This window comes from Dendronephthya gigantea, unplaced genomic scaffold (genome assembly GCF_004324835.1).
Source record: "Dendronephthya gigantea isolate DGI-Jeju-01 unplaced genomic scaffold, DenGig_1.0 000042F, whole genome shotgun sequence".
Lineage (NCBI taxonomy): Eukaryota > Metazoa > Cnidaria > Anthozoa > Malacalcyonacea > Nephtheidae > Dendronephthya > Dendronephthya gigantea.
This window is the reverse complement of record NW_021163052.1, coordinates 594,091-604,261: the sequence shown is the minus strand read 5'-3', so window position 1 is coordinate 604,261 and position 10,171 is coordinate 594,091. Positions and strand designations below refer to the sequence as shown.

Here is a 10,171-nt window from a genome sequence, read left to right as displayed (position 1 = left end):
ACATCCGTCAAAATCCGAACGAAGATTAAAATAAAAAAGAACAAAGAAGCAGTCACATCGGACCTCATTTTTCTCCCAGAATCGGCTGTGAAAAGCTTTAAAAACTTTTGACCGCATGGAAGGCATTCTTTATCCCAATACACGGCGTGATCCAGCGATAATCGATGAATATCATGGCCAGAAAATAGCAGATCCTTATGCTTGGCTTGAAGACCCAGACGCACCAGAAACCAAACAGTTTGTTAACGATCAAAACAAAATTACGGAGCCGTACTTGGAGAAATGCGAGTTCAAGGAAAAGTTTAGAAAAAGGTCGGTTACTGCGTGTCCTAATGTATAGTTATTGTACTTGATAGATCATTTCGATATAAAGAATGTATTAAATTCACTAATTGTACATTTGTTTGTACAATCACATGATTTTGTGAAATTAGGACAGGTGAATATTTAGTCAAAGGTATAAAATATGAAACTTATAAAACTAGCTGTTCTGCTTATATAAGATGAAAAATCTTGTGTTGTACTGTTTCGATACAAGTTTCTAGTCTTACCCATATGGTGTTAACTTAAGCTCCACTAGTTTCATTCTTGTTTCAAAAGTATCATGACTAGGGTTCAGAGTCGTTTAAGCCTCTTAAAACCAATAATAAACACTGGTGGTTGGATAAGTCCAAGATATTGCTCAAATACTTTTATTGAAGCTAAAAATACTTCAACAAATATATATTAACATGTTCTTACATGCTATGAAACAATATAATGTCTAATTGTAAGAACTCCCCCCCCCCCTCTGACTCATTTGAAACTGAGATCTAATAAATATTACTTTGTTATTCTGTTTTGGTAAGTGATAACTGTATGTGCGGTTAACCAGTGCAGCCGAATGGTCAAGTAGTTATATCATACCTACAGTAAAATGTGGTGCATACTCTCATATATTACCTGTTGTCTCTGCTATTGCTCTCTGTCATTGAAAAAATGACCATACTTTACCAGCCTTGTATTGCCTTTGCCATGAGTTATGTTCAGGGAAGCATCAATCTTTACTATGATGATATTCATGTATATTTGTAGTAAAGTACCCCAATACAAATTCACTTGACCTAACTAGTCTAAATTAGAATGAACTTATACCTAAATGTTCAAAATAACCCGTATTTTAATTAATTTATGGTCCTTCCTCACGCGAAACGCACGTATTCACATTTTTCCCACGAAGAACATTCTTTTTTCTCAAAGACGTTCTTTTCCCACGAAAAACGTTCTTTTCACATGCTAATGGTTCTAATTGATTTTTCCCACGCTTGCTACAATTTTGTTACATTTTTTTGGAACGTTCATCTTTGTTACATTTTGGAATGTTCCACGCGGGAAATTGTTACATTGTTTTATTCTAAAGAACAAATCTGAGTTTTAGAATGTTTTTTCCGTCGCCAGTGTGCCGGTGCATGTAATATTGTTAATTTTTATTATCATGGAGATAAAGAAAGCTTTTCAGAAAGAAATACGTACCGCTTTCTTCGTTGGTGTACCACACTACTGTTAACATCAGATATTTTGAATTTATATCTTAAATATTTATGACTTTCGAGGCCGATCGAGAAGTTTACCTAATTCAAATCTATTTGAAATGAGGTTAATTTTGTCAACTTCCGGGAGGGAAGAGCATGTAATGATACATTGAAAGAAACCATAGATTAAAACCTAAAGCTATAGGCTCGCACTAGCGAGGTTTCGAACAGCCGTCCCTGGGCAACTTTTTGAGAAAATCTTCAGAAACTATACCAATAACGTAAAACCCCGTGGCATATACTGAATGCGGAGTGATGCGTGGTATTAAAAACTAAATATCTCAAATTCTGACCTTTTCAGAATGACCGAACTCTGGGACTATCCCAAGTATGGCTGTCCATTTAAACGAGGCGATATGTATTACTATTTTTATAATAGTGGATTACAGAATCAAAGGTAAAGTGAATTGAGATTTTGAACAAGATTGGTTATAATCTATAATCCTTAATTCAGGGTTAGCAGTTGGGTAAGGATTAGGGTCAGGTTTCGGATTATAGTTAACTGTTAAGGTTATATTGATGAATTCGGCACGGCTGGAATTACTAGGAGATGTTTTATGTTAATGTAGAAGAAGAACGCAGCGATAATGGATGTGAGAGATTGTAAGGCAAATTTAAATGAAAATTTTCACCTATTCCAGCGTGTTGTACTGCAAGGCGACTCTAGATGGTGAAGCACAAGTATTTTTGGATCCAAATGCTCTCTCGGAAGAGGGAAATATATCTATGAGGGGTTATGCCTTTTCCGAAGATGGTAAACTATTCGCTTATGGTCTGAGCGAAAGTGGCTCTGACTGGGTTACAATATACGTGAGTTATACTCATTACAGTTGATATTCAATTTCTTATAAAGTAATTACCTATAATTTGAAATGTTTTTCATATTGCTTCTTTTTAGTTCAAAACAACAGGTTTTGATGGCAAAGATTTGCCGGATGTTCTAAAACAAGTGAAATTTACCAGCATGGACTGGACACATGATCACAAAGGCATCTTCTACAATGTAAACTATCGTTTTCTCATAACTTGTGGTGGCAAATCCTTGGTTTCTGCAAAGTCGGTCCATAGCTACCAGAGGTTGTACTTTTACCTTGGTTAAAATAATTTGTATCGTTCTTCTTTCTTCTTAGAGATATCCAAAGACTTCTGACAAAAGCGATGGGACGGAAACTGACTTAAACTTAAACCAAAAGGTTGATAAATACATTTCTGTCACCTGAATATGAGCTCCTTGTTCACACTGTGATATTTTGTCCGATTCAATTCACTTCTAACGTATGAAATATAGTCTGTTAGTTGATAAAGCCGTACCTAACTTGTTTCCATTGATTTGCTGCATTTATACATTTCAATTCAATGGACTAGAAAACATCCTTAAAATGAATTGGTTCGAAAAAATTGGAATGTCGGAGCAGACTTTTAAAACATCAACAAGCAGTTCCCTACCACTGGCAATTGAGATTTTGCATTAGACGGTTTTAAAAGTAGGACCGTGAGACTAATGATGCCAGTTGTTGGGTTAAAAAGAAACATCGGCAAATATGGGAGGCATGTTTGATTGAATTAAGTAAATAGGGAATATGGCAAACTCTTTGATTTTGTATAATAATTTCAGCTCTACTACCACGTATTGGGAACGGAACAAGAAGAGGATGTTTTGTGTTGCGAATTTCCGGACAATCCAAAGTGGATGACGTATGAAATCTATTAAATCTTTTATATATTTGATTAAAGAAACAATTTTAGTAGTAACAGTAACACTCCCAAAGTGGTAATAACAGTAACACTCCCAAAGTAGCAGTAACAGTAACACTCCCAAAAAAGGAACTTAGAATATGAAAGATTCACAGTTATTTTGTTTAGCCAAATCTGATCGAAATCTTTTTTTGTTTCAGTGGCGCGGAAGTGAGTGATTGCGGACGTTATGTAATCATTACGATACGGCAAGGATGCGATCCCGTCAATAAATTGTACTTTTGCGATATGGAAACTTTGAAAGAAGGGATAAAAGGTTTGTTGTGCGGTTTGCTTTGTTTTAGCTTGTAGTAATAAAAAAATGCTTCCAGAAGTTTCATGTGTCAGTGTATTGAAGTGGCACAGTAGTTCAGTTTATTGGCAAATCTTGAGAAATTGTGTTGTAATTTTAAGTAAAACAGAAAAGTGTTTTAGAAAGATCCAAATCATCTGCTAATGCAATTAAATGTAAACACAATTGATAGAAAGGAAGTCTTTTAATACTAGTGAAATGAGTTTTTTGGTTTCATTTTAGGACCGCTACCTTACGTAAAAATTGTGGATAATTTTGACGCGGAATACGAGGTAAATTTCTGAGGTTTTTTAAAAGAACTGTTTAACTGTTTTGTGTCCACAGCATACTGTAGCGCTAGCCGTAAGAGTTTAAAAATGAAGTGCTCATTGTGAGAGGGTTTGACACGTGATGAAATCCATCTTGGCTCGTGATTGGCTAATCTGACAGACTCGATGGATTTGATTGGTTATGTTCCCTCAATGGTAGCCGGTAGTGATAGTTGAAGTCAAATCTGAACTTCGCCATAATTTGGTGAACTCTGGTCAACATTAGCCCATCATACGTTTATTAAGATTGCTTTATTTTTGTAGTATATCACCAATGAGGAATCTCTGTTTACATTCAAGACCAACTTGAACTGTCCGAATTACAAACTAATTAATATCGATTTTAACAAATTCGAAATGGTAAGTTGTGGAAAATGGTGGCGATTGACGGTGTGGATCCATTGTAGACGTTCAGGATCATCTGATCTATAGTGGGGCTTTATCTCGCGTATAGGAAAATTGGAGTACGCTCATTCCAGAGGATTCGAAGGACGTATTGGAGTGGGCCACTTGCGTGAAGAATGATGTGTTGGTACTCTGCTATCTACACGATGTGAAGGTGGGTTGTTGTAGTAGTGGATTTCAGCGCGTACTACTCTGTTGTCATCAGCTCAACAACCTTTAGCAGGCCCAGTAATTCCAGTCCGATAATTTCAAATATAAATTAAACGAGGTTTCTTAGTTTCTGTCGCAATTCTTCAAGCAGTTTTCACATAATCAGCCAAGGGAATTTCAGTGAAATTAAAGTGCCCAGCAATTATAGAAACTTTGTTTTCGGCTCGACAATAGTTTTTGAAACAATTATACATAGATGTCAACAAAGAAATCATGTTCTCCTCTTCATTCCAGAACGTGTTGTACCTGAATCGATTATCAGACGGTTCAAGGATAAGGGAGCTTCCTTTAGACATTGGCAGCATCGTTGGCTTTTCTGGCAAGAAAAAACAAACAGAAGTGGGTATTCAAATTCAGTGTGATATTATTTTACGATTCCGCGCTTTTTTGACAAAGAAAAAGCCTCGAACATTATTATAAAAGTAATAGACTCGATGCTCTCAGGTAGAGATCTGTTGATAAGGCCTTCCCTTCAACTTATATCGTTGTACTGACTTGTATCATTTTCATTTTTTTTTCAAGATATTTTATCAATTCACAAGCTTTTTGACTCCTGGTATTATTTACCACTGCGATTTATCACGAGACGACTCGCTTCCAAAGGTAAAATTGCATCATGCATGTATAATAAATAAACGTAAAATCCAGTCAAAAAGATTCCATATTCTTGAAGACTGTATACTTATATTTTGTATATTCAATAGGTTTTTTATGAAACTGTAGTTGAGGGATTTGATGCTTCTTTGTATGAAACGGTTCAAGTTTTCTTTGACAGCAAAGATGGGACTAAAATTCCTATGTTTATAGTTCATATGAAGGTAGGACATATACGCAATGATAAATTTTCATGTAAGCCTAGTGTTGTGCGAGGATATTAATTTGTAAAGGCCGTTTCAGACGTTAAACTTTTCATGTGCCGAATTGAATGCAAATAGTTTGTTAATTAACTAATATTATGTTTGACATATGAAAAGTTCCAATATAACCAAGGAGCAGCGTGGCAGCGTCTTCAAACAATTTAGCATCAAATGTGGTATAACAACTGCCTAAAATAGACAAAACACTTCTCGACGTTTCGACCTGAGGGCCTTCGTCAGGAGAGTTAGTATGACGACTCTCCTGACTAAGGCCCTCAGGTGGAAACGTCGAGAAGTGTTTTGTCTATTTTAGGCAGTTGTTATACCACATTTGATGCTAAGTTATATGAAAATTTCGTCGTCTGAAACATGCAGGTTTAACGTACATTGATTTAAATATTTTTTACAGGGTATAACCTTAGATGGCTCCCATCCAGTGTATTTATACGGTTACGGTGGCTTCAATATTTCTATTACACCAAGTTTCAGCGTGTCCAGACTCATCTTTATCAGCCACCTCAGCGGGATATTGGCAGTACCAAACCTTCGTGGGGGTGGGTAAGTGGAACTCTCACAATGACTTGGAATACCACCTGTTCGTAGGCTAGAGCTATACGATGCATACCCAAGCTAGTCCTCTCGTCGTGGTTCGGGCAGAGTTATATTTTTTTATTATTATCTTCCAGTGAATATGGCGAGAGGTGGCATAAAGGTGGAATGCTTGCCAACAAGCAGAATGTGTTTGATGACTTTCAATGCGCAGCGGAATATCTTATCTCAAAAGGATACACGAAGCCTGAACGGTAAGTCAAAAAATAGCCCGGCATTTTTGTCGTCTGGGGCCGGTTGTATAAAACTCTTTAACTGCACGTTGCATAGGTAAATCCTTGTTAACTCAGAAATACACAACTCTGATTGGCCAAGCCTGTGCTTAACTACAGTTAAAAGTTAGCTAGTCTCTTATCTTTTGATCCAGTTTTTCCACTGATTGAAGCTGGATTTCCCAAGGAATAATTAAAGCTTTCAAAACTGATTTTTCAGAATCACCCTGTAGTTTTACAAGGGTGCACACCCCTTAAAGCCCCCTCCCAAAGCCACTCATAGCGAAATGGGAGTTACAAACTGTCTCACACGAGAAAAGATGTTTTATTATACTGTAAGAATCCAGTCCACAGGTTAAAAAATAATGAAATTTATTTTCCTTTTCATGTCATGTTTCCTATCTAGGCTTGCAATCAACGGCGCTTCGAATGGCGGGCTGTTAGTTGGCGCATGCGTTAATCAACGACCAGATTTATACAAGTGTGCTGTTGCACAAGTTGGGTAAGACGAAAACATCCTGTTCACGATCGACTACTGTAGAGACGCGATATTCATGATACATTTTAAGGCCCGCAATAAATAAATATCTTTGTTATCTATTTTAGTGTTATGGATATGCTGAAGTTTCATAAATTCACTATCGGACATGCGTGGTATTTGTCGTTTTATTCCTACTGTATGGCTCAAAGAAATTATTTCTTCAATTTATTCTTCAAAGATTATAATCTGCAATGATTATTTACAATATAATTCATTCTCTAAAGGGTGACAGACTTTGGAAGCTCCTCAGAAAAGGAGCAGTTTGAATGGTTGATAAAGTAAGTGCTTCTCGCAACAATTCTTTGTGTGTCAAGCCTTTGCCCAGACGGGCATATTTCTTTTCAGTCAAATAATTTCTTATCCAGTCTATTTCTCGTGTGTACAACAAACATTTTGTGTTGGTCGGCCGTAACTGTGACTAAAAAAAGTTTTTCCTTTTTCAAAAGGCGTGCACGCATCATAATGCTCTCTATGAAAACATAAATGGAATTATCTTTTCGCATTCAGCGATTAATACATGTTTACAAATGTCTCATTGCAGATACTCACCACTGCATAACATCAAGATACCAGATAGTGGTGTCCAGTACCCCTCGGTTTTGTTGATGACAGCTGACCACGACGACCGCGTAGTACCGTTACATTCACTCAAATACATCGCGCAACTTCAGCATGTTTTAGGAAAGTACGAAAAACAAGTAAGAAGTGTTAATAGTACGAAGACCTCTCCCTTGACATGTGTCGGTCATTGCTACTGGACTAATATACTAATATATACAGGTCAGTGGCCATTACCCAATAACTATATGAATATTTCTCGATTTAGACCAATCCACTGCTGATCTTAGTTGATACAAAAGCAGGACACGGAGCTGGAAAACCAACATCCAAAAGAGTAAGAAAAATATGATTAATGGTATACTGATTTAGGATTACATTTAATCTAAGATTATGTTTAATCCACGTGGATTAACTCTTCATTTCTATATCTTCTTCACTAGATTGACGATGTCGCAAATATGTTTGCTTTTATTGCGAAGAATATGAACATTACAAAATGGTTGGAGAAATCTGTGAACGCCTGAAGGCTAATCGGTAAATACTTGCACGTTTTTTTCGTTCTGATAATGCACTTCGCGTCTTTTACCATCGTAAAGACTGGCTGGCATGGCTCTCATTTACGACATATGCCAGCCGTATTTGTGCAAATATGAAATGAAGAGCTGAGACTTTTAACCAATCTTTTTCTCTTCAAACTTATTATACTTTATGTGATTGCTATATTTCTTTGAATGAACTTGTTCTTTCTTTCTATGTACAAAACGCTTCATTTCGCCCAAGTCCTTCGCGAGCCTGGCCGTGTGTCTTCTGTGATAACGCGAGCCCTTGCCTATTCCTTGCATTCTATTGTCCCTGCGTTTTTTGATATGTTTTTCCCCTTGCTTAATCCCAGACTTGTTGAAATGTTTTCCCCGTTGTCTGTGAATGTTGTGTGGACGTTTTGCGTGTTTGTGATGCCTGAATTTGCGACTGTGCCTATATTTGTGCAAGACAACATGGCTTGCATGTTTATTTGAATGTTTTGTGAAAACATCGCTGTCTTTGTTTAGATGCTTTTCTTCATGGCCTTGTTTTTTGACTGGATGTTTCCTGTAGTGCTTCTCGCGGCCGACGGTTCCGTGTCTTGCCGAATTCTTCCGATCGTGACGCCCTCGGTGGGCATGTTTCATTAGGAATATCATGGCACATTGTGCCTTGGTGTGGGACCTCCGGCAATGCCAATATTTCGACAAGCTCTTCGAAGTATCTGTAGGTATTGATAGATAGGATGTTATAAAAAGATTAAGATATACCAAACATGCTGTCCTGCGTAAATATAGGATTCTATTTTAATGTATACGCCGCGAAAGGCTGTCGTAGTTTGTGTATGAACTGCCTCAGAAAGATATCTCAAACGTGGTGGTCCAGTGTAGGTAGAATTCTACAATATGCTGTTGTGGTTTGTGTCTGAACTACCTGAGAAAGATAGCTCAAAGGTGGTGGTCTCCTCCTGAAAATCTATTTGACATAATCCGTATGTCATTAGAATGTGTAACTTACTATTCCGAAATGTCTTGTTTACATTCAAGTCATTCTCAAAGGCTCCTTTGTGGCCAGACACATGTGTCTCTGGTTCTGGACGAAGTTTCTTCGTCTGAAGAGATTTTCCAACTAATTTCAGTTGACCTGATTCAACACTGCTTTCATTCCGAGCAGTGATAGCTTCCTCGATCTTGTTTATATCTGATAAAAATATGAAAAATAGCTGCTAAGATAGGATCATTTCGTTAACTCAAAGCCACTTATGCAACAACTTGAGTTGGTCAGTGTAATCTTCGCTCTTTCATCCGTAAACAGACACCTCAAGCTCTGGGGCCGGTTTTTCGAAACGTGGATAAAGTTATCCTCGGATAATGATTATTTCGAACGTTAAAACAATCCTCACCACTTGGCATGGACAAGATTTAACTTTTAACGATTATAAATTTAATATAAGTAGCTTTATCGGTTGAAAAAGTCACTATCCAGTGGAACTTTATCCACCTTTCGAACAACCGACCCCTGGACGAAAAAGACCGAACTTTAAGACCCTAACCATTGCATGATAATAACAAGGAAGAATTTCGTTTTAAGATTTGCTGATATGAAGACTTGTTATTTATTATACAGAAGTAAAATATCGTAGTCTGCTCTTTCCTAGCCTGGGTTGCAGCCGCTTACGTGATACAAGTGACTGCAACTCAGGCTAGCTCTTTCCTTGTGCTTCATCGCTCTTACCTCGACTTAGTTTAGCCAAAAGCCTTAAGACTTTCGATCCTTTGACACAATTCGACTTCGCGTCCAGTTTTTGCTGGGCATTCAACTTCGTCTCGTTCTCAGGATTAAAGGCAACTGGAGCTGATTCGATCTTAACTCCATCATGCAACTTCTTTGAATTCTGTTCAACTTTTTCATCAAGTAGTTTAACTCCCAGTTTGTATAAAGCCGGGTTATCTTTTAACGTTTCTTTCTTGATAACAAAGCCATAATTTACTGGAACCAGTCGTGATTTGTAAACAATCGTCGTTGATTTATACGGCACGAAAACTCCCCCGTCAACGATTGAATTTCGCTTTTCTATTTCATTGTTGTTTGTCTCGGCCAAGCCGATGAAATTGTCAATAATGTCTACTGATTTTGGCCGGTTGTTGCTCGAGACGACACAAAACAAATCGACAAGACATAACAGGAGTATTGTCAGAATTTCGGTTAGGCAAAGTTTCATGGTAAACGTCCTCTGCCCTTTGTGATTTTATTAACTTTTTCGACACTTTTTAACCGCGTAAAGAAGTCGATATTTTTGTTCATCTCCTCTCTTTGTTTATGAGATTA

General features: G+C 37.3%; 2 protein-coding genes across 2 annotated transcripts; one reads left to right on the top strand and one right to left on the bottom strand.

Annotated features, from left to right (window-relative positions):
- LOC114526885 (prolyl endopeptidase-like) lies at nucleotides 1-8,457 on the top strand. The gene is made up of 22 exons (XM_028548420.1): nucleotides 1-312; nucleotides 1,873-1,968; nucleotides 2,213-2,381; nucleotides 2,470-2,574; nucleotides 2,702-2,764; nucleotides 3,187-3,266; nucleotides 3,467-3,582; nucleotides 3,841-3,890; nucleotides 4,191-4,286; nucleotides 4,381-4,485; nucleotides 4,776-4,880; nucleotides 5,064-5,144; nucleotides 5,246-5,359; nucleotides 5,808-5,956; nucleotides 6,085-6,201; nucleotides 6,626-6,721; nucleotides 6,826-6,873; nucleotides 6,985-7,038; nucleotides 7,302-7,458; nucleotides 7,587-7,655; nucleotides 7,762-7,855; nucleotides 8,371-8,457. The coding sequence occupies exons 1-21, from the start codon at nucleotides 116-118 to the stop codon at nucleotides 7,843-7,845; spliced, it is 2,151 nt and encodes a 716-aa protein (XP_028404221.1). The 5' UTR covers nucleotides 1-115; the 3' UTR covers nucleotides 7,846-7,855; nucleotides 8,371-8,457.
- Nucleotides 7,851-10,146, bottom strand: LOC114526888. Its single transcript, XM_028548422.1, has 3 exons — nucleotides 9,578-10,146; nucleotides 8,861-9,043; nucleotides 7,851-8,567 (listed from the first exon to the last, which is right to left on the bottom strand). Exons 1-3 carry the CDS (start codon nucleotides 10,062-10,064, stop codon nucleotides 7,993-7,995), a joined length of 1,245 nt encoding a protein of 414 aa, XP_028404223.1. The 5' UTR covers nucleotides 10,065-10,146; the 3' UTR covers nucleotides 7,851-7,992.
- Nucleotides 10,147-10,171: the final 25 nt, after the last annotated feature.

Coding starts and splice junctions, on each gene's coding strand:
- LOC114526888 (XM_028548422.1), bottom strand. CDS start 10,064: ATGAAACTTTGCCTAACCGAAATTCTGACAATACTCCTGTTATGTCTT. Junction 9,044..9,577: donor TTTGGCTAAACTAAGTCGAG/GTAAGAGCGATG, acceptor TATTTTTATCAG/ATATAAACAAGATCGAGGAA. Junction 8,568..8,860: donor AAACAAGACATTTCGGAATA/GTAAGTTACACA, acceptor CAATACCTACAG/ATACTTCGAAGAGCTTGTCG.
- LOC114526885 (XM_028548420.1), top strand. CDS start 116: ATGGAAGGCATTCTTTATCCCAATACACGGCGTGATCCAGCGATAATC. Junction 4,881..5,063: donor GCAAGAAAAAACAAACAGAA/GTGGGTATTCAA, acceptor TTTTTTTTCAAG/ATATTTTATCAATTCACAAG. Junction 7,656..7,761: donor GAAAACCAACATCCAAAAGA/GTAAGAAAAATA, acceptor CTTCTTCACTAG/ATTGACGATGTCGCAAATAT.